Source organism: Lagopus muta, chromosome 3 (genome assembly GCF_023343835.1).
Source record: "Lagopus muta isolate bLagMut1 chromosome 3, bLagMut1 primary, whole genome shotgun sequence".
NCBI classification, from domain to species: Eukaryota; Metazoa; Chordata; class Aves; order Galliformes; family Phasianidae; genus Lagopus; species Lagopus muta.
The window spans coordinates 8,739,581-8,762,327 of NC_064435.1; the positions used below are offsets into that span (position 1 = coordinate 8,739,581).

The 22,747-nt window shown below is 38.8% G+C and overlaps 2 protein-coding genes across 2 annotated transcripts in view; both read left to right on the plus strand.

Annotated features, from left to right (window-relative positions):
* Window positions 1-22,747, plus strand: part of DNAAF11 (dynein axonemal assembly factor 11) — a 348,016-nt gene that overhangs the window by 295,434 nt on the left and 29,835 nt on the right. The gene's annotated exons all lie outside the window — the stretch shown is intronic.
* Window positions 4,514-21,415, plus strand: HHLA1 (HERV-H LTR-associating 1). Its single transcript, XM_048939556.1, has 15 exons — window positions 4,514-4,779; window positions 8,663-8,766; window positions 9,839-9,907; window positions 10,956-11,036; window positions 11,498-11,581; window positions 11,661-11,744; window positions 11,940-12,023; window positions 12,555-12,611; window positions 12,712-12,798; window positions 13,644-13,736; window positions 14,644-14,838; window positions 15,370-15,441; window positions 15,687-15,758; window positions 20,584-20,740; window positions 21,268-21,415. Exons 2-15 carry the CDS (start codon window positions 8,688-8,690, stop codon window positions 21,413-21,415), a joined length of 1,362 nt encoding a protein of 453 aa, XP_048795513.1. The 5' UTR covers window positions 4,514-4,779; window positions 8,663-8,687.

Genomic DNA, 22,747 nt, shown 5'->3' on the forward strand with positions numbered 1-22,747 from the left:
TCAGCTTTTTTTGGTTTGTTTCCTTTTAAAAAAGATTAATTTAAATAGGATCGATGCCAGTCTCTTATGGACAAATTCTATCAAATTTTCTGAAGATTGAAAGAATTTTTTTTTTTAAATGAACCTACTAGAGGTGTTGTGAACCTCTTCAGTTATCCACAATGAAAAAGTACAAGACTAGCTTTTTCTTTATTCTATGCATTTCTCTCAAGGAAAATAAAAAGGTATTTCAAGTGTATTCACATCCCTTTATAGCCTGTACTGCCATGCATTAACATTACTTAGCAATGAAGGATTCAGTTTGAACTGAATGCAGGAGAGATTTTCTGCAAAACAAAGCAGCAACAACAATTACATGTAAATGGGTATTTAATAGACTTAAAAGGAGCACCACTCATCTTTTATTCACCTGAACAAACACACTGCAATAAAATTTCGCCTTGGCAGTCACCCAAATGAACAAGCTTGCCAAATCACTGGATTTTGCTTACACCTTAGTATTGATTTTATAAAAAATGAATTCTTAAATGGGAGCAAAATATGATATCCATCTTCTGACAGAGCCCTGTTTATATCCAGAGAGCTTTCTACTTCTGCAGGCTCTGATTATATATACATTGGAATGCTGTGATTATGTATAATTGTCCTATGGCTGGGCATAGTGAGGCCAAGACTCCTTAATGATTTAGAAAGGGTAAGTACTGATGAATCCAGCGCAGTCCAAGTAGTGGTGTCAGGAAAGGTGGTTTCTCCACTTCTCCAAGTGCATCCTGCTCTGAGTGCATCCTTCCCTTTCTTCTCAGGACACTTACCAGGGAGCTTATATTTCAGCACTCTTTCCACATACTTGAAAACTAGCTCATTAAAAAATATCTCTTGGGTGACCCTGAGCACCCTATTGGATCACAGAGAAGGGAAGGAGAAATGGCAATCAGGTCTCATGGCACTGGCCAACAAGAGAGATAGACTGCCATTGATGAAGTTGCTCTCCAATAAAATTTTCAGACAGGGGGCCCTGGGAGCTGGTAGTCCGCTGGAATCAGGACAGCTCCACTGCTTCTCTTCCTTGTGTCAAACATCATTAGCAGAACACAGACCAAGGCTTACGAAAAATAAGGCAAGGTAAGATGTGCGGTGAATGTTTTGGCAGGCTTGCAGGGACCAGCTGTGTGTCTGACACATATCAGAAATAACAACACAGGGTAAATGATTAAATCTATTCTAAGTCCTGGACTGCTGTAAAATCTCAACGCCTTAGGAGTCTAGATGTTTACAAATATAAAGTGTTCATTGTGTTCCTTGGAAGCCCCAGAGGAGCTGTGCAAGGCAGTGTGTGGGTCATTAACAATCTCATGGGATATATGTACCATGCAAAGAAAGAAGCAAAACCATCAGTGCCCACCAGAAATGAACTGTTTTGAGATTCAGCATATTCCCTGTAGCTCCCATTTTTCTTTACGAGCTGGAGCTGTGAATTTTGTGCAGCAGTGATTGTGCTCACTGCTTTTCTGGAGAAACATTTATGCTGGAACATTTGCTTTGCAGAAAAATGACTGCAATATCTTTGTTCTTTTCATGACTATGCAATGAGTGTATCTCAGTAAATAAGTTTTGCTGTATTCACTCAGGCAGCTCATCTGCCTCTGCTTTGTTCTTTTCTTGTCACAACAGGTCAGTGACTTTGCTGAAGAATGGAGTATTGCCCAGCTCCTAGGTTCCTATTAATTCTTCTTCTGTGGGACAAGTGATAGCTGTCTGCAGCTGATGCAATTCTGTATGTCCCTGGTGTAGGCAAACCTTAACTTTCTCAACCAAGTGAATGTCAGACACTTAAAATAAAATAAAAATATTTAAAATTTATTAAATTTTAAAATTTATTTTAAAGTTTATTTAATTTTATTAAAATAAAATAAAAAAGTGTTAGCTACTTTGAACATAAATATATAAAACATTCTTACTGGAATAATTTAAGTTGAATGACTGCAGAGTTTGATTATCATTCTTTTCAGGTGTTTTTGAGGTGCTAGTACCAACTTTAGCAAAACCTCAATGAAAAACATTAAAGAAATGCTGTCGCAAAGAAAAGAATTCACTTGCAATTCTAAATAAATTAAACAGGAAAGATGTTTTAGTGACAGGAATAAATAAGTGGTAGCTTCAGATGAAAAGAAATGCTGTAGAGCTTTGTTTAAAAAAAAAAAAAATTGCAAGAAAGTGGTGGTGCATCGCCTTCACACTGCATTCTCAACCCATGGGAAGATAAAGCACCAACACTCAGCTTTTTCCCTCCTTCCCAGTCTTCTCTCTTACAGGTAAATCACAGGCTTTATTCACAGCATATATTTAACTTGTGTTAACTCCTGCATAGCCTTCAGTAAACTAATGCACTTACATGGCAACTGCCATGAATGATGTATCTTCACTGTATTGCTGAGAACACACTAAAAATGACTTATTTTCTCATTCTGGATTTTGAGATACTTGTTATGGACACAGTTCTGTCACACAAAGAGACACAGGAGAAAGAAGACATGTAAAGACTATACTCCTGAGAAAGCTGCTTGCTCCAAGTGATGCTCTGAGTGAGAACACGGCATTGTCCTGAAGAGTCCAGGCTGGGGCTGAACAATGTCCCTGCCCAGACACCTGAGTATTGCTCTGCAGCTGAGCAAAGTTAAAATTACAGGGTCCCAGGGTAAAACACAGCATGAGGTACAACCTGTTGAAAGTCAAATTGTCCTCATAGCCAAACATCAAACAGTTGGAACAGATCCCAGTGCACACATTTTCTTGGCTATACCTGTTTTTGTCAGCTGTTACAGAGAGGACTTTCATTCCAGTTTTGCTAATGAGATATTGAGCAACTGGTAATTAAGTCAGTAAAAACAAGGTGAGTCTAGTCAATGAAAAAAGGTTTCCAAATTCCTCAGTTAGTCATGATTCACACAAAAAAGAATCAGATAATTCTAGACACAATAACATCCCACTGGTTACAGTACAGTACACGTTTTCTTGTATTATAGAATCATAGATTCATTAAGGTTGGAAAAGACTTCTAAGATCATCTAAGTCCAACCATCAACCCATCACCATCAGCCAATTAAACCATGTCCCCCAGTGCCACATTTACCCTTTTCTTGAATGCCTCCAGAGATGGTGACTCCACCATCAACCTGAGCAGCCTATTCCAATACTTCACTCTTCTTTCTCAGAAGAAATTTTTCTTGAACTCCCCCCAGCACAAAATAAGGTAAAAGTGAAAGGCAAAGTGCAAGAAGATAAAGGTAAGACTGAGCATGTGTGTTTGTGCACTGTCAGCTTCATACTTACCAGCTGCAATTCTGTTAAACATTGCCCTCCAGGTTCTGAAGTTCTTGATGAAGTGCAGGTGAAGGCAACACTCTACTACACACGTAATGTGACCTATAATTTAATATTCTATGGGAAGACAGGAACCCTTCAAAATAAGATTGAAATCTGAAAGTCATATCTAACATACCAGGAAATTACAGTGATTTTGTTGGACAATAGCATTCTTACTTCAGCTGGTAGAAGTGCAAGGCTGAGGCAATACAATTTAATGAAGAAAGCTAACAAAAGGAAAACAAAATAAGGAACATCCACAATAATCAATTAAGTACTGCTGGGGAGCATAGTCCATCCCTTCAACCCAATTGTCAGTACTATTTGTAGGGCCATGACACTGAGAGTACAGTCCCAGTGCACTTCTGAACTGGGCCAACCAGCAGCCCCAACATTTCCCAAGGTGTGTTTGGGAGCTGAGGAAAGTCCAGGGACCATTCCTAACATCCTCTTTACACGAATCATGTCTGCCAAGTCTTCTTTATCCTGTTACCTTTATAACAGGGATCAGGAATATTTTGCTTTTGAGGTTTTAAGCTGGTCCTTAGGGTGCCTTTTATTCCATAGACTAGCTAGTTGTCAATTCATTTTGTTTTTCCCTCTTTCCTCTGATTGCTGTAAGGGTTTGAATGACAGCAGTACTCACATGTTTTGGTTGATTGTAGCTTACAGAGAAGCTATTGAATGGGTGATTATCTACTTTTAATCACGTTGGGTTTAAATCCACTGATTTCAGAAAAATTATTTCCAGAGTAAATGGGAGCAAAATTTCAGTGACAGCTTCCAATGATGATAATCTCTTAGCTTACATAATTATCATTCAGCACCACTGAAATTGCCTTATATCACTGTAACCAGCTCTTTGTTCCTTCCCCATCACTTCACCCCAATGCCAGGCAGTTTTCTGCTTAACTGCTTGTTTTCTTCCTTTTTATTTTCTACAGTTAATACACACGTCAGGTATCTTCACAATTTGCTGAGCATCACCTCTTGTTAAATTGCTAACCCAAGCATGATAAAGCTTTTTGAAAGTGTCTTCACCTGGCCAAGCTCTCTCTTTCTCAGGTGGCATTGGCCTATTTCAGTAACACAAGCTGTCCCTTTAAAAGGGGGAAAAAATCAACCATTCTTCTACTTTGCAGTTCAAGTTATCACTGCCAAAAGAATCTTCCAGCCCTGACCTGGCTTGCCACAGAGTCATTCCATCAGGGATTCAACGGGCACTTTGTTTGCTTATGATTGTGTTACCTTCAGTTGGTCCTTCTGGGATTAGGATGACAATTTTTACAAGATTTTAAAGCAAGATTATCAAGTCTGTCTACTCCAAGTCTTTCATTAAGTGATTATTAAGACCTGGCAATAGCCTCCTGTTTTATATAGGCTCTGGAGATAATCATCTTTGTCAAGAGAAGTTGGGTAAGTTGATATCGGCTATTCCAAATCTCAGTAGTTTCAAATGTATTTGGAAGGAATCATGTTGCCTGTGCTACTATTGTTGAGTGAGAACATAAAAAATGAAATGCATTTTGATTACAATCGTCTAATTCTCATACAAATAAACCTGAGCTTAAAAAGTGGTTATAGCAATTTAACGAAGTGTGTAATTCTAACAGAGGCATATTTTCGTATTAATGGATTGTGGAACATTTCTTTAAACTTGGTGTATCGTGGTGTGCTTACAATGAGATGTGACCTTTAGATAGTGAGACTGAACAAAAGTAAGGAAATTAATAATCAAGAAATTTCCTTAAAAAACAAACAAACAAACAAAAAACCCAATTCTTTGGTCTCTTGAATTCCATTTTGCTCTGTTTAATGTGAAGGTACGGGAAAACTACTTTATATCTGTTTGCACTCTATTTGTATAGAAAAAAAAGAAATCATGATTGCCTACCGCATTAAAATGAGTTCAAATGAAGCATAGCTCATAACCATGTTGTTTTAAAATTACTGCTAATCTAGAATAGCACAGAGGTATTTAATAAAAGGTCTTCATGAGTATATAAGTGGAATCTGAAGTGGATTAAGCTTTATAGTTCAGCCATCCAAAGAACTATGGTTCAAAATCCTGAGTAAAATGTATTCTAGTATTGTTCAGCTTAAAATCAACACAAAAAGTGGATTACTGCATTCAGTACAGGTTAAGGAGAATTACAGCCTGTATCAGATAAATGTTTGAAAGGCAAACATTAACTGAAAGATAGTTTATGGAATTTTTCTGCTTGCTCATGGTTGTGTGACACCTGCTCCTTCAACGCCTGTGGATTTTGCTATTGTTTTTGTGGAACTTGTGAGTGATTTTGAACTGGAGTACGGGAAAGTTTTCCTGTTTATAATCCAGAACGTATTTCAGTCATCACAGTAGTGTTGCTTGTATTGGCGAACAAAAAAAGATACAGCTTCAAAGTAATTAAGTCCTGTCCTGATAGATTAAAATTTTTAAATGAGATAAGCACAGTAACACAAACATGGCGTATGTCCAAGAGCTAATATTACTATTAAACACAGTGCTGGGAGATAAGATGGCTCATGCAGAAGTTCCAGGAGTATTTCTCACAGATGTCTTTAAATTTTAATTGGACAGCACAAATGTGTTAATGCTTGAAAAGATCTTGGAAAGCAGTGAAAACCTAATGCTTCAAATTTAAACCAGTCTTTTAGCTGTTGAGAAGTAGTGGCAGTCTTCCCGATGCACTGTTCTTAGTAATAAAGTTTCTCTACAATTTCTTCTTAAGCACTTATGATGATCAGGGGATACCACAGAGATAAACCTGGAAATCAGTCAGAACATTCTCCTATGAAAGGAGAATTTTCCATTGATTCCATAGCAATTTTACTTAATATTTCTATTCTAGAACAGAATTCGGTTTATGATCCATCCTTCCAGGTTTGAATGATATTCAAATCACTAGGTATTTTTTCTTTGTGGAGTCTGTAGCATGTAATGACATCCCAGTTAAATTTGCATGAAATGGTCACGCTAATGCCTGGTCTGAATTTGTGCTGCAAAGCAGTGCTGTGCGTGGAGAAGATTCTGTGTGCTGTTAATGTGGAGGAGCATCTCAGTGGGGTGGGCAGCAGAGAGCTGCAAACTCAGATGAGTTTGATGAGCAGATGAGCAAAAAAGCATTTCTCAGTGTCTGTCAGATGCTTCTGAGCACAACTCTATGCTGCTTCTCTTTTTTTTTTTTTTTTTTCTTCTTTTCTTCTTTTTTTCTCTTTTTCAATAGTCCCTTTTTTCCTCTCTCCCAATGTGTTTTGTTAAGACAGTTCTTTCATTTGTCAGACTGCTCCTCCCTGTTCTGCCCGTTGGAAACATGCTCTCTAGCTCTGCATTATCACACTGCACCAAATCCATTGCTAAACAATTTTCCTACCACCACAGACAGCAATGGGACATAAATAAAGCAGTAGTGAAATCTGATCTACTTCATCAAAAACACTGATCGATGTCTCCAGGGGGAGTTAAGTGGAGCAGGGGCTGTTCTCCTCTCCCACCTCCTGTACTTGAGATTCTCTCTTGCCGCACAGCCAAAATCTCCATGAAAGGCAGAAGTTTGGGCTCTTCTCCCAGTCTGAGCAGCAAAGACCCTCCAGCCAAGGCCAGCCTTATGTTGCAGGGGCGATACAGTGGCATCAGTGGTGTTAGCTGTGTTTTTGTCCCTTGAGTCAGCACTCACAGAGATAGCATGGGCAGTTCTGCCTGGTCATACTCTGTGTGCAGGAAGAGGTCACAAGAAACATGTAGGCTGAGGTCCATGGTCCTCAAACACAAAATTGTCATTGCAAAATAGATCTCACAGAGCTGAAGTGACCTCAGTCACACAGTCCAATAATCCTCTCAACCCACTTCCTCTGACTGAGTGTATCAGCCACTATAGCCCTTCTGCTCCAAAATGGATGTAGTTACAAGCCTCCCCTGAGGTTGACTGCCTTGCTCTCCATTCCATTCTTGGCTGTGAAATCTTGGGAATGAGATTTGGACAAGGCTTTCTCTCATCCTCAGCCCATAGCCTGCACATGCTATGAGGAAACTGTGGATCAATAGGATTAGACAAATGAACTTAATAGCTAAGTGGTACCTAGAAACTTTGCAGCGCTTTCAAATTTACAATGCTAGTGTTTGAACACTTCTGATACACAAGCAAGCAAACACAGGTGTTTCAAATACAGAATAGTTTGGTATCGTTTCATCATTCCATGGAAGGATTTCTTTTTAGAAATGCTAAGTATAAGTTAACTATTTTAACTGTGTTAATTCTCTAGTGAATTAAATATGGGTAAGATGTTAAACACGATGGTTACTGTTAATCAAACAGTGTTACCTTCAAGATAATGGTTCACTGTATACATGTAGGATTAACTACTAAGAGAAGAGCTAGCTGATATGCAAAAAGAATTGGACCTCTTTCTGCTAACTCTCATACTCTTATTTTCTGATAGATGCATAGTTGTTTGGCGTTTTTCATTATCAAAAAAAAAAAAAAGTGGTAGGGGTGAAGGGCCACACTGGGCACATTCCTCCTTATTTTCTAGCCCCCATTAAGGCAGCACAGGATGTATCTTGGTTGGAGTAAATAAATGTAGAAATAGAAAATTGGAACAGGTTGCCCAAGGAGGTTGTGGATGTTCCATCCCTGAATGCATTCAAGGCCAGGCTTGATGTGGTTCTGGGCAACCTGATGTAGTGGCTGGCAACCCTGCCCATGGCAGGGGGTCTGAAGCCAGATGACCTTTGAGGTTCTTTTCTACCCAGGCCGTTTTGTGATTCTGTGATAAGATTAAGGATGACTGGGCAAGCAACAGTTCTGCAAAAAAGAGCTCATCTTACAACTGGTCTGAAGTTGAATCTAAGTAAATTTTATCTTGATTCACCAAAGAAGACTTGGGAACCTAATGTCTTAGTGTGCTGTGGGTACAGTTTATCCAGGAAGAGAACTGTGTAGGCAACCTCACTGAGTGTTGGCCTTACATTGCTCCAGGGGCAGTTCAAGTTAGATATTAGAAAAACTTTATTCTCTAAAAGAGTGGTGAGACATTGAAGCAGGCTGCCCAAGGAGGTGGTGAAGTCACCATCCCTAGAGCTGTTAAGAAACATGGAGACGTGGTACTGAGGGACGTGGTTTAATGCCCATGGTGGTGATGGGCTGATGGTTGGACCAGATGATCTTTGTGGTCTTTTCCAACCTGAGTGATTCTATGATTCTTTGAGTCCCAGTAAAGCGCAGCAAGGATTGGAGCAAATCACATACTACAAGCAGTAACAATACCAAAACAGTATTTCTTTCTCCTAGAGCAGCCAAAACCACTGGAAATTGGAATCCATGATGCGGTGGCTGTATTGGCATGTGCCTGCAAAGTTGAGCCTGGGAATTCTGTGTCTCTTTCTGGTTTGGAACATAGGTAAGGATGATGATTTGGTGCTCCCTGGGGAACAAAAACTGTATCTTTTTTTTCAACTTCTCCCATGGCCTGAGAGATTTCTCCATTCTTGTGTCTAGGGCAGGCCTGGTACTCTGTTCTCTCACACTGCACAGGCAAGTGTGAAGGGCTGGACCGATCAGCTAGATTGTCATCCTGAATTTAGCACATACTAAGTGAGATGTTAATGCAGCTGATTAGAACTGCATGGGGAGCCATGACTTAAGGACCTTGTACCATGGATTATGCACAGGTTATTTTTCACTTCTGCTTTTTCTGGTCCTCCAGCCTTCCTGTTGCTGAAGAGGAAACTGGACCCAGGCTTCCTACTGTCTGGTGGGAGCTCTGAGTTGTAGGGTTGATAGGAGTACCACCACTGAAGCAAACCCTGCTCAGCACCAGCTCCATGGGAGTTTAACATAGCAAGTGTTGGCTCTCTTGGGTAGCCTTCCCTCTGGAGGCTCTCAGCTCTCCACTGATGGGGTAGGGAGCTTAAGCTAAGTCCTGCACTACAACCTGTCTGTAATGTCTGTATCACTACTTTGCATCTTGCCCTTGTTCATTATCAAGAGAATTCCAGAAAGGAGCCTTAACTGCTGAGCCCCACTCCACACTGTTCCCCCAAAAACAGCCCTGAACATCTGCTCTTCACAACAAACTTACATGTAGATCTCTTTTGAGTTAGCCTCATTTTACTTCATCCCTGTCAGTCAGTGTTGAGTGCAAGCCCAGATCAATCTGTGAAAACAATTTTCTACTAATTTTTAATTTTTGATTCTTGATTTAAGGGGGTGACCTCTCATAATTAATTCATTTTCCCCATTTAGCTGGCATTCAATGGGCCAGGAAGGTCTTTTGGGAAATGCTTATTGCTAGGCACTTAATCTCCTGCTGTTATGGATACTCAGTGTGCTGCTTTGCAGTGCTTGTGTCCATTGGTTTCTGTGAATAATGAATAAGAGCAGCAAAGTAACCCCAGCAGAGAGCTGCACTGAGAAACACTTGGTAGTTCAACAAGGATTTTTTTTTCTCAGACTCTTTCTTTGCTTCACAGCTTCATGCATAAGAAGAGAAAACTTCATGCATAAGAGAGAGAAGCAAGCAGCAGTACTGGCTACTGCAGGTAACATCAGCACATCAGGAACCTTTGACCCTGTTTGTGGGCACTGGTGAAAGAGGGCTGCATGAAAATGAGTTTGCATTTACCCTGGGGAGTCCATATACCAAAACCACCTCTGCTACAAGGACTCTTTGTCCCAGCATGTGCAGATCCTTGGCCGACTTAACCTCTCTCTTTCTGGGAATGTGAAGAGGTGGTGCCTCTTTTTAGTTACTCTCCTTCCAGAGCACTTCAACCAAAGGTGTGTTCCTCTGTTATCTCTGGGGGTGTGAGTCTCTCAGTGCTCTGCTCTGTCATTGCCACTTCCATTTGTTCTGACACAGCTTCACACAATCTTTGTTTAGATCTGGTTAAAAATAATACTGATGTCATTGGAAAATTGTATTTCTTTCCAAATTTGATTTTGCTCTCATTCTGGGTTTCCTTGCTTCTTTTTCCGTCCTGCTCTGTTTTTCCTCTCTGTCATGCATTCACAGACGACCTTGCACACACACAGGCACCATGTCACTCTGCTTCTTCATCACTTCATGGTAGGGAATGAAAAGAACATCTTTGAGATCCAGACCTGGGAAGAGCAGGCAAGCAACATCAAGGGAAAGGAAACATCTTTTAAATAAAAAGCATCATTCAGCAGGTTTAATTTTATCTGCAGTATTAGTATATTAGTCAAGGTAACTGAAAAGAAAAAAAAAAAAAAATCATGTAGCACTGTGGAAAGGGAGGAGGATTTTTCCCAGGTATTTTCTCCTCCGTTTGTGTGCTCTGTTTTTGCCTTGGAAGGAAGCATGCATCACCAGCACAAGAGGGCACCAGGATGTTGCTCCCTTCTGCCACCTCCCAAGGCATAAGCTGGCACAGAGCACTGCCTAAATTCTGGGTACCATTGCACTCCTCACTCTATCTTGTGATTTTTCCAAACTTCTCTCTGCTCTCCTGGCATATGCATTTCCTCAATACATAAACTGCTCATTTTGTTGTCTCACTGTGGAAGCTTTTTGCCTCGTACAAGCAAGTGATTAGCAGCCATTTCCAGAGATTCTTTGTTTTCCAGAGTTGCCTGCAAAGTCCGTGGATCTGGCTGCTGTTAATCTGACTGAGCTGGTGAATGGGATGCTGAGCACGACACTCAGAGGTGACGTTGCAGTAGCCGGGGAGGTGACAAGCTGCCAGTGGCAATGAGGGAGATAAAGAACTGGTGGTGGTCGAAGGAGAAGCTACAAATGCATGCTGTCTGCATCCAAAATTAATTCTCAGAGCAAGTTACACTTGCACATCTTAATGCAGACATCTGCCTACCCCAAAGAATTTATAAATTAGTGTGTTCATAGATAAGCACAGCATAATTACTTATGGGATGCCTTTAAAAAGCACTATATAATCCAGTGAAGGTTTGCTTGCTTGCTTGATTTATTTATTTTAAGAAAGTAGTGCTGATGAACCATCCCTCAGTGGTAACAAGAAGGAATTGAGTCTCAGGCATCTGCATCATATCAATATCTCAGGAGTCTTTTTGAAATCAAATGAGCAGAGCCAAAACATTCTGTTTGCATAATTAGTTCTAACTCCTAATCACATGGGCACGTGTTTCTGCAGGTACCAAAAAGCTCTTCTCTTTGCTGAGTGTCACATCCCACAGCTCATTTGCCTTCCACAAAGTGTCAGTCACCATTTATAACAGTGAGTGCATTTGCCTGGTGCAGGAGTGTCCCTGTCATGTGGCTGCACATCCAGACACACATTTTCTGTTTCTTTACAGTTTCTAGCTTGAAAAATGTTGACCCTGGCAAGTTCCCTATGCATTACTGCTACTGTTTAAACAACGTGACAAATGACTTAACAGGTTGGTATGCAAGAGAGGCTGGCAATCAAATAAGTATACCAATGGCCTCTTAAGTCTACTCCTATTCAGCAGAAAAGTTCTGAACTTTTAAGTGTTTCAAACATTTTCATGAACAAGCATATTATCATGTTAATTTTTGCCAATGTGAATTTGGAATATGTGTTTCAGTTACAATTTTTCTATTTTGTTGTCTAGATTTCACTGCTTTACTTGTTGATATTATTGGAAACTCAACCAGTTATCTCACAGAAATTTTCAAATCTACTTCTATTCTCTCAGGTTTGCGTTTCTTCTTCAGTATTTATTGTTGCCTTATTTGCATTATTTAGTCCTGGCATGGAAACAAGCATAGAAATGTATATAAAATCCTATTGCTCTAATTCAGCATCGTTTATCTAGCAAAGCATAACCAGTTTGTATGTATAATACAGACACATAAGAGCAATATGATTTTCCAATATGATTTTCTATGAGTATCTTTTCTTTCTTTCCTTGAATTTTCAGTACGTTATAATTGAGTGCTGGTATCTAGGGAAATTTTGATCCCCAAGAAATTATAATAGACAATATTTTCTGAGATTTATTTTATTTGTAAACGTATGAGTAATTCAAAATTTTAATTATATAGAAACATTTATCCAGGAAATACTGATATTTTGATTTCTTTGTCAAAATGAAATTTGAAAGAAAATTTTCGTTCAGTTGTAGTAGCCACATACCATTTCAGTTTTACATTTTCAACTACTTAAGATGGTATCATGTAATGAAAGCTAGTAACAATTATCTATTCTGCATTTCTTTGTCTTTCAGTGCGTCAGAGCAATGATTCAGACTGTATCTACATCTGTGTGATGACAGGTCAAACAGGTAAATTCAAAAACCATTCCATCTCAATTATTGCCTTATTTACTCACAGTGATGTCACATGAGAAACAAGTCCATCTTCTTTAATTCTTTATGTTTGCAGGGAGAAATCTGTCTGACTTTTGGGAAATACTAGAGAAATCTCCTGTTATTAATTACACATTTTCCAGTAACACATCTTCTGACCTGGGTAAGCACATCCTGGGGAATAAAAAGAAACAGTAACTACAATCAAAACCATGTCTAGGTAGTATTTGCAATGAACGTTCCTTCTCCGTCTTGCAAAACTAAGTAAAATCTACAGACATATAAATATCCAATGCAAGGAACAAACCAAACCAAACAAACAAACAAAACAAACAAACCAAACAAACAAACAAACAAAACAAAACAAAACAAAAAAAAAAGAGCTGGACTGGTGAAGCTGTGTGATACTTTTGGTCCAAATGAGTATCCAGGTTGCCCATCCCTGTCAGGCTGGACAGGACTCTGAGCAACCTGCTCTAGCTGTAGGTGACCCTGTTTAGTACAGGGAAGTTGTGTCCCCTGTCCCTGGAGACTTTCAAGGCAAGGCTGGACCAGGCCCTGGGCTGCCCGCTCTAGCTGTTGATGTCCCTGTTCAGTGCAGGCGAGTTGGACTAGATGATTTCTAAAGGTCCCTTCCAACTCAAATGATTCTATGATTCTATAATCTGCCTTAGCTCTCAGAATGAAAAATCTGCTTTTATGTGAGTAACCTTCAGAAAGGAATCAAATATACTCATCCATTGTGCTGCCTGGATACTCCACCTGTCACTGACAGGAAGCCTTTGGAATCAGTGGCATGTTTACCTGTGCTGAAAGCTGCAGGATGTTTCTCACCTGCTATAAAAAAAACATAAAACTAAAAGATCAAAGGTACTTTACTAAAAAATAACTTTCTTTTAAAAGGAGAACAGTTGTTTCTTTTATATTATAACCTGATGTATTTCCTTTTTATCATGCAATTTGCCACTGATACTGACTGTACTAACCCTATCTTCTCACGCCTCAAAGATCTAGATTCTGTTTTTTCAAGTTTCATGAAATCACAGGAAGACTCAAACAAAACTGTGGAACCATCAGCGGAACATCCACGGACATTTAAAAGTGAGTAAATATTGTCAGACTTAAATTTATATTATCCTTTGTTAATGTCTTGACAAGTGGCAGCATATCTTTGCTGCAAACCACTGTGATGTTAAACTATAGATAAAAGTTTGTCGTAACAAGTAGATCAGGCCTGAAATTCTCTCAGTAGAAAGGACCATTAATCACAGAATCATAGAATGACTCAAGTTGGAGGGAACATTAAAGAACATTTAGTTCTAAGCCCCTGCTGCAGGGCTGCCAACCACCATCTCGGGCTGCTCAGGGTCCCACCCAACCTGACCTTGAGTGCCTCCAGGGATGGGACGACCTCAGCTTCTCTAGGTAGCCTATGCCAGTGTCTCACCATCCTCAGAGTAAAGAATTTTCCCCTGAAATATAATCAAACCTCCTTTTTTTTTTTTTTTTTTTTTTTTTTTTTTTTTTTTTTTTTAGTTTAAAACGATTCCCACTTGTCCTATCACTACCTAGCCATGTCAAAAGTTGATTTTCTCCTGTTTATTAAGCTCCCTCTAAGAATTGGATGGCTGCTATCAGGTTTTCCCAAAGCCTTCTCTTCTCCAAGCTGAAAAAGTCCATCTCCTTCAGCCTTCATAAGAGAGCTGCTCCAGCCCTTTTATTTCCTGTTTGTTTGTATATGTAAACTTGCGTATTGAAATGTTCTCAGTTAAAATATCCAATTTTATTGGCACTCCACATATTTTTCCAGAAAAAAAGCTATAAAAGAAAATAATTTTTAAAATGAAGTGAAAAATCAAATCTGACTTGCTAGTGGAAGAACTCAAAAAGTAGGTGGGAGTTCCTGTGTATGTTTTTGATTTTATTGGTTTTTCTGTGTGTATTTTGGGATTTATTGTCTCCCAGGATGTTATTCTTGCTGGTGCCCTCCATCTTTCTGCTTTTTCAGGTACCAGCACTCCTCTTGCCCTGAAAGGAGAGGACAGTCCCAACACGAGGCCCCCACCACGGACAAAGATGATTAGTATAGAGGCATTGGGGTTTCCATCACTGCATGTAGACACTTCAAGACCACAAGGCACAGCTGGAGTCCCTCCTTCTGAGGGGACCTTAGTTACATCACCAGCCTTGCAGCCCAGCCCTGGTGAGTTTAGCATGGAGGACCAATACCAGCTTTACTCCATTAGCTCTGGAGTTTGTCCAAAAGTGCATCCCAAAACACATTTCAGAGATGGAGGTTGGGATGACCTTCAGGGTGATTTGCTCTGGTCACTAGTAAGGAGATACCTGTATCACAGAAATGCTAAAAGAACTTAGAGGGACTGTCCTGTAAGTTCTTAGTTCTTCTGGGGAATACCAAGTCCTGCCAACCAATTCTTTGCTCACATTTTGCTTCAAACCTAGTGAACAGACCTACGAAAAAAGCAGTACAGAACTGCTTCTCTGGGTGTCCAGTACATTAACCATCTTTAAATCCTATCTTTTCTTGGCCAATACGTTTTCCAAGATCTAGCGAATACATGTTGTCCTTCCTTTTTCATCTTGAAATCCTTATATGTCTCTGGAAATATGGGGTAAGGACCTGACTGTTCAGCAATCTTATTCCTGACTTCTGAGTAAACAGATAAAAAACAAAGTTTCTGAATGAAATGAAGCACTTATTTCTCTTCTGTAGCTGATGTGAACATGCTTTGGGTGCAGACTGTGCCTCCTCAAGACGCCAACAGTCAGATACAAACAGAGCAAGGTGAGATTGATTTGGGAAAATAACAAAGTGTGTAAGTTGGCATGTTTCTGAAATAGAAAATAGCATCTAGTAAAATAGGTGACTGTGAATGCAGAATGTGAGTTCTATAGAAGTTTGTATTACTGGTTTGTGAATGCAGCTTTTTTTTTTTTTCCACTTACTCTTGATTTTTTTTTTTTTTTTCTTTTTTTTCTTTTTTTCCTGTTAATACATCAAAGCCTCTTAAATTCTTCTCCATCCTATAGATTTGCCTTCTTCAGTTCTGTCTACTCCACCCTACCGACCTGGCCTGATACTGAAACTTCATTCGGCTGCTCGTAAGTGACTGCACATCATGCAGCAAAAATAGTAGCCTGAGTTTTCAACAGTATGCCATTTTTCATCCAGAAAAAAATGTGCATCTTTAATATATATTATAGTACATTTTATACATGTAAAACATCCCAAAGACCAAAGAGATTGCTTCCATATTTCTGAATCCTACATAATTTCTCACTGAACAAATTCTGCTATGCTGACAGAGTTAACTTGCATATTCTGTATGTTCTCCATTTTAACATGGAGGGGCTACTGAAGAATCATAACATTCATTTGTTCCAAAAGAAATGGGCAAGCTTCAAATTTACTTGTTGGTAGAAATAAAATGATTAAGTCAATCCTCATCATATGAAATATACAGAATTTCCCTGAGTTTTCAATGCTGAAAACTCCCTCTTGCACTAACGAGGGATCTTATCAGCTCAATTTTCGGGAGAGTTCAGTTCTTCCATTTATATGCCTAATCAATTAGAATATGAGAGCTTAAAGTAGTACATGTATGATGATGTGCCACTCCATTTATAAATATAGTCTAGTCATGTGATCAGTAAAATTATATTTCTGTAAGTACTTAAAAGGAGGTTACATCCTTTCAAAATCAGGACTTGATCCAAAGTCAGAGAGGGTGTCTGCACTCTGGGAGAGCCCTCCCTGATTTTGGTTGCTGAGCATGTGAGTCTAAGTCCAACCTATCCACTTACACATTGCATCCTGCAGACTTCCGGGGCCGCTGGCATCCCCTCCTCCCAGTGATCACACTGGAAACCAAATCATGTGGCATTGGTTGTGTGAAGAAAATGAACCAACATGTAGTTCAAATCAACAATTTGGTTTCTTTTCACTCTTGACGGTGTGAGGGAAAGAATTTAAGATAAATACAGTCTTCTATTTTGATGGTGATCAGAGCAATCTGATAGTTCTGGTCCGTCAAGAAATAATTCTTCAAAAACAACAAACAAACTTCTCTGTGTTGTTTGTTTGCCTTGGATGAGTTTGGTTTGAGGACTAAATAATGACCACCTAACTGGAAGTTGCTGGAGTCTGGTCAGTACACATCACAAGTCCACTCACAGATTTTGTTCATCTGCTATTTGCTACCTAGTGGACAACCCTGTAAGCCCAGATAAATCTATGAGTGGGAACCCATCCTTTTTGGATGGAAAAAAGCCTGGAAAACATAGATTTCAATGACAGCAAAGAATGGAATGCCTCTCTATCAGAAACCATGGTAGATGCTGTCCATCTGCACATAGCAGTTGTGGCATTTTGAGAAAAAAATCAGGTAGTGAGATCACAAAACAATGAATAACATCCACAATACCCTGAAGGTCAAGAGATTACTCGAGGAAGCCATTTCTTAAATCACAAAAGTGCATTTATTTGTATATTTACTTGTTCATTTTCATTTTGACTAATAAAATCTGAGAGCATGTTATACCATGAAGAGGGGGATATTTTAAGCCTGTGTTATTCACAGTAGCCACAATACTGCTTTTCACTGACAGCAAAATTTAACCTCAGAGTCAGAGAAAGCTGATATCCTCTTCCTAGGGGAAAGGGCTCATCACTGCAAAGGCTGGTCACTTACCTGCCTGTAACAGCAGTGCAGTAATTTCAGAAGGACAAAACCAAAGCTCTGCAGACAGCTGCGCTTTCTCCTATCTATTGCTTGTTTTGAGCAAGTCAATTTCTTAAAAACAAAAAAATCTTAGAAAATGCTGTATTAAATTTCTAGTTGAAAATGTCTTTGTATCAATCTGAATTTTTAGGAATTTATGAATTTAATCAATAAAATAAATCTCTTTACAAAGAGATGTAAGAAATTACTATGAAATACTGAAAATTCTAATTTCAACAATGTAACATAAATATAGTATCCAATCCAAATAAAATTAAATCAGTCTTTACTTGAAAGAGAATTTCAGCATTCTATACAGTTATATGTAAATATAGCATTAATTTAAAATGAAATTATTATTAGAAATGAATATCAGAGTAATTTGTTTAACTTTCAACTTTTTATTTACTTTCCTACATAAATGAATCCATGTTGAAATTGCTGATTTACATTTAGATAGAACAGAATTTCTGCTGGCAAAACACACAGCTTGAGTAAAGCACTAACAATACCTGCTAGATGGGATGGTGAACATCCACTTTGGTGGAGACATTAAAACACATTGGAGGGTGGGTATTAGCAATTTTAATTACTCCCAGCAACACTTAACATACTTCTTACTGTACATCTATACTGAAATCTCAAATCTCATTGCCACATGCTCTGATGTTCAGTTATTAACACAAAGAGTGCTTTATTAAAGCAAGACATCAGTCATTTTTAATTGCCATAAGGGGTGTCAATTGCTGGTGATGTCTGTGCAAAAATAGTGTAGCCAGCAGGAGCAGGGAGGTAGGTGATCGTCCCTCTGTACTCAGCACTAGTGAGACTGCATTTTGAGTACTGTTTTCAGCTTTGGGCCTCTCATTATAAGAAAGATATTGAGGCCCTGGGTGTTGGATATTAGGAAAATATATTCTCATAAATAGTGGTGAGGTATTGGAACAGGCTGCCAGGGAGGTGGTGGAGTTACCATCCCTGGAGGTGTTAAAGGAATGTGTAGAAGTGGAATTTAGGGATGTGGACTAGTGGGCATGGTGGTGACAAGTTAATGGCTGGACTAGATGATCTTAGTGGTCTTTTACAACCTTGATGGTTGTATGATTTTAAGTAAGATGCTAAGATGAAGAGAAATGGGGCTCCCACCCAACACTGACTGATTTCGGCTGAGAACTGTGCACTCTGTGACACTGAGACCATAGCCATTTTTCAGAGGCAACCAGGACTACAGTAGCTGCAAGGCCTACCTATTTCTCCTTCAGGATTCCTGCTACTTTGAGCAAGTTCTGGTCAAAGGCAAATTGTTTCATATCAGATCTCTTTGAGCTTGGCTGTGCCTTTATTTTCTTCCTGCCCACGAATGCCATTTTATATTAAACTTCTTGTCAGCACTAGACAACTGAATCTCATTTCAACAGAACTTCATTAGTCTAAATTTGACCCCAGTAGCCTCCCCTATCATGTAACATAAGATAGCCCAAAGCTATAAAGCATGTGAGACATGTGAACCTGGAAATGCAATTACACTGTCTGAAGGGATTATACTCTGCACATACAGCAGTTTATCTGAACACGTGGCCAAAGCCTGCTACTGATTTCACAAATGGAATAGCCAGCCAGCATCTCCACTGCTGCTGCTTTTGCTCCCCTCATTCGCTCTCCCCTACCCCAGTGGGTGAAAGGCAAAAGCATGAAAGCACAGTGTGCTCCTCCAACATCACTTCTTCAGAGCAGTGTGATTCAATTCACAAAGCAGTGACGATCACACATGAACTGTAGCTGTGCCCAGCCGCCTTTTAGCACATTTTACATGTTGCATTTCTTTTTCTGTCAAGTCCTTTGATTTTTACTGACTCTAACACAACTCTTAAGTAAAGGCAAAAGACATAATAACTCTGTTATGTGTAACAGAGTACGGTTTCAGGAAGACAAGATTATGGTTAATGTATGGTTCTTTCTTCATATGAAACAGAAAAACACTGGAAAAAAAAATTGAAAGCAGCATCAATATTGCCTTACCTTTTCTCATTTTCCCTCATTTTCATCTTTTCTGTGACAGAAAGAGAGTCTGAAAGGCGATTGTATTTCACACTGAAAAACCACATAGAAATACTTACAAGCTGCCATCACCTATTCTCTTGTATTAATCCATCTGCAGCCTGGCACAGCTGCGTTTCCTGGTGGAATGAAGTGTTTTGTGTGCAAATGTTTACCTCTCACTGCTGACTGCAGAAAGTTCAGTGAACAGAACAAACCAGGTATTTTCCTCTCAGTTATCACTGGAGAGGGAAGAAACAGTCCATAACTCAATAAACTATTTTCCTGCATTTTTTTTTAAGTTCAAGCAATACAGTGGTTGTCACTTGAAATAAATAAAAAAAAAAATGATTAACCAGCTGGCAGCTGACAAATAAGAGTAAAATGGAGAATTTTTTCCTACCTTCCTCTTAGTGCAGGCTAAAAATGACCTTTATTTATTTCAGATTCTTGGCAGTTTTATAACTTCTAGGAAAGTATTTACTCAGAGGATTTCTTTTCTAAAATCATGGCTGAAATTAGCTGATTTTTCAAGGCAGTAGAAGCAAAAGTGGAAAATGCAAGATAACTAGAGAGATGGACAGTGAGAAAGCCACAGCCCCTGCATAAATTGTGTTTGTTTTGTTGATGGGGATAAGAGAAGGAGATTAAAAGAACAGGATGAGTGATTGTTACTAGGTCTGTTGTTTTAAGTCCAAGATTCAGATATAGAGAGTGGGTGTGGGAAACTGTGGAACTGGAAATGACTCCTGCATTAGCGTTTGTATAGAGAAAAGATCAAATGTAATAAGTGTGTTGTACTCTTCTTCATCTCACTGCTTTCTGCTGTGGAAAACTGATGCTACAGTGGCAAATGAACCTCAATCTGGAAAGGCAACAATAAATAAATTACATCTTTAGAGTTGTCCCTTGTATTTGTAATAAGTAAAAGCAACAAAGATTTCAATAACTTACCAGAAGTGATAAATAATAATGAATTGATAATCACATTTTACTTTCACTCAAGCAAGTGCCAGTCTGTGTGTTCACTCTTTCTCAGTTATCTGCCTCAATCAGACTTGACTTTAACTTACCTGTTAATCTGTGTGTTTCTGTTTGCCCAGAAAAGTCATTGCACAGAATTTTATGGGTCAGTTTTTAGAACTAGTTCATGGTTCTTTTTCTCCTAGGGTGCCCACAGGCAATCCTCAAAGACCCATACGTGACCTCACCCCCTGTTACCATCACGCTGCAGAAGATCAATCCCTGTTTGATGGAGCTCTGCAGGTTTTTTCAGTTGTGCCTCTGCGTTGGCCAAAGAAGACATTCCATAAAGGATGCCATGAGGTAAAATCTAGCAGCAGTTTCACTTGCTTCTGTCTTCTTAAAATACTCCATGGTACATTTTCCAGTGACAGCTTTCAGTCATCAGTGACATGAGTCCCTAGAATCATAGAATCTTTAGGGTTAGAAAAGACCACAGAAAATCATCTAGTGCGACCACCAACCCATCCCCACCAGGCTCACTAAACCACGTCCCTCTTTGCCACATCTACACATTTCTTGAACATCTCCAGGGATGGTAACCACTTCCCTGGGCAGCCTGTTCCAATGCCTCATCACTCCTTCCAAGGAGAAATTTTTCCATGGCTACTCTCTGAGTCCCACATGGAGCCTCAGGGCATTGATCTGGTTTTCACCAGTCAGTGAATAGAGCTTAACTGAATCTTTCCAAGCATCTAATGGCATAGGTTAGAGGTTAGAATATAGATTTTTATTTCTATATTCAAAGAGCAATATTACCAGCATGATGTACATAGAGCTATGTTTATGAAAGACAACTAAACAGCACTCTTCTAATTTTACTACTTTAGGTACTGTGTTGAATACTATTCCTGGTTTTTGAAAAATGCGAGTTATGTCTGTGAAAGAGTCAAAAGAGTTGCTTACTCCCACAGTAAGTATAACATAAAGTCTGAAACACCCACAGAGTATTTGATTGCTCTTCAAAGTGTTATCTGATGAAGATTTTTAAGATAGCTAAAAGAAAAAAAAAAACAAAAAAACAAAAAAACAGACTTATATAACCATGTATGTTTTTTATATTCTCCTTGTAAAACCTGTTCTGACTGCGTTATTCTTTTTTTCTTCCAGCATTAAAACAGAAATGCCTTAAGAACATCTGTAAATCAATCTAGCACTGAGGAATTTTACTGCAGTTTGGGGAACAGTGGCAGTTTTAGTAGTCTTTTTCACTTCAGTGTAAGATCAGATTGACGTAGGTTATTTGCAAATATGTGTAACAAGGCAAGTTATTAACCAGATATTAACATAGAAATCTGTCTTCCTCCAAAGCAATGTGAAAATGGTGTGTAAAAACAGATGCATTTTATACGTGTTGTACCTGCAATAAAAAAAAATAAAAATAATTAAAAAAAAACATTGGAAGGCTTTATAAAATTGATTTTTATAAGGATTTTTATATGATGCATGTAATATCTTTTGCTACAATAGTACCCAATTAATGTAATGTAATCAAAGTGAACAAATACGGAAAATTGAAAAACTACCTGAAGTACTGAAATATTTCTGGGAGTCCCGATTCCAAATCAAGTGTCTCCCATTACTTTAGTAACTCATTTAGTGCAGAGCTCTACTAAGGAGATATTCACGTCCCACTCTGTGACACATCTGTGTGAGCTTATATATATCTTACTTATATATACCTCCGTTGAACTAGAAGACAATTCTAAAAAATGAAGCAACAATCAAACAAATTGCACAATCCTATATTCTGCTACACTGCAGCAACACGATTCAGTGAGAGATTCAACTCTAAGTAAATGATCAAGCCATTAAAACTTTCAACAAAAGAAGAGTATTTGCAGTGCAGATGCTATGCACTGGTGTTTCAATGAGGTATCTGTGTGTTCAAAGTATGAGCGTGTTATTTGTTACAATCATTCTTAGCATTACATTTTTGGGAACTGAAGAAGGACGTGCAAAGAGGAACGTAAGGAAGGAGGGAGAAAATTATTTTGACTTCCTGTTTTCAGGTTTTTATTGAAAGAATGTATCAAAAGAAAAATATTTTCATAAAAAGCCTCCCTTCGGAAAAGTTTTTTTTCTATTTTTACATGTTTGGCTTGTATTGTTGTTCTCCATGCTATTGGAGGCTTTTGCATCTGTAAGAAATAATTAGCTTCTTCTTCTCCTGAAGAAATGTGAGTCCTGGGACAGTGTCAACTTCCGTAGTATGCTAAACCTGAATCATGTCTGACAATGTGTGTAGGTCACAGCTATCTCCATTTTAAGGTCCTGGAAAGGATTGAGAACTAATACGTTGTGTTCATG

What these genes read in the sequence shown, in the direction of transcription:
- HHLA1 (XM_048939556.1), top strand. Translation starts at nt 8,688, where the DNA reads ATGATGCGGTGGCTGTATTGGCATGTGCCTGCAAAGTTGAGCCTGGGA. An exon ending in GTCAGTCACCATTTATAACA is followed by an intron (nt 11,582 to 11,660) that starts GTGAGTGCATTT and finishes GTTTCTTTACAG; the next exon opens with TTTCTAGCTTGAAAAATGTT. An exon ending in TCCATAAAGGATGCCATGAG is followed by an intron (nt 20,741 to 21,267) that starts GTAAAATCTAGC and finishes TTACTACTTTAG; the next exon opens with GTACTGTGTTGAATACTATT.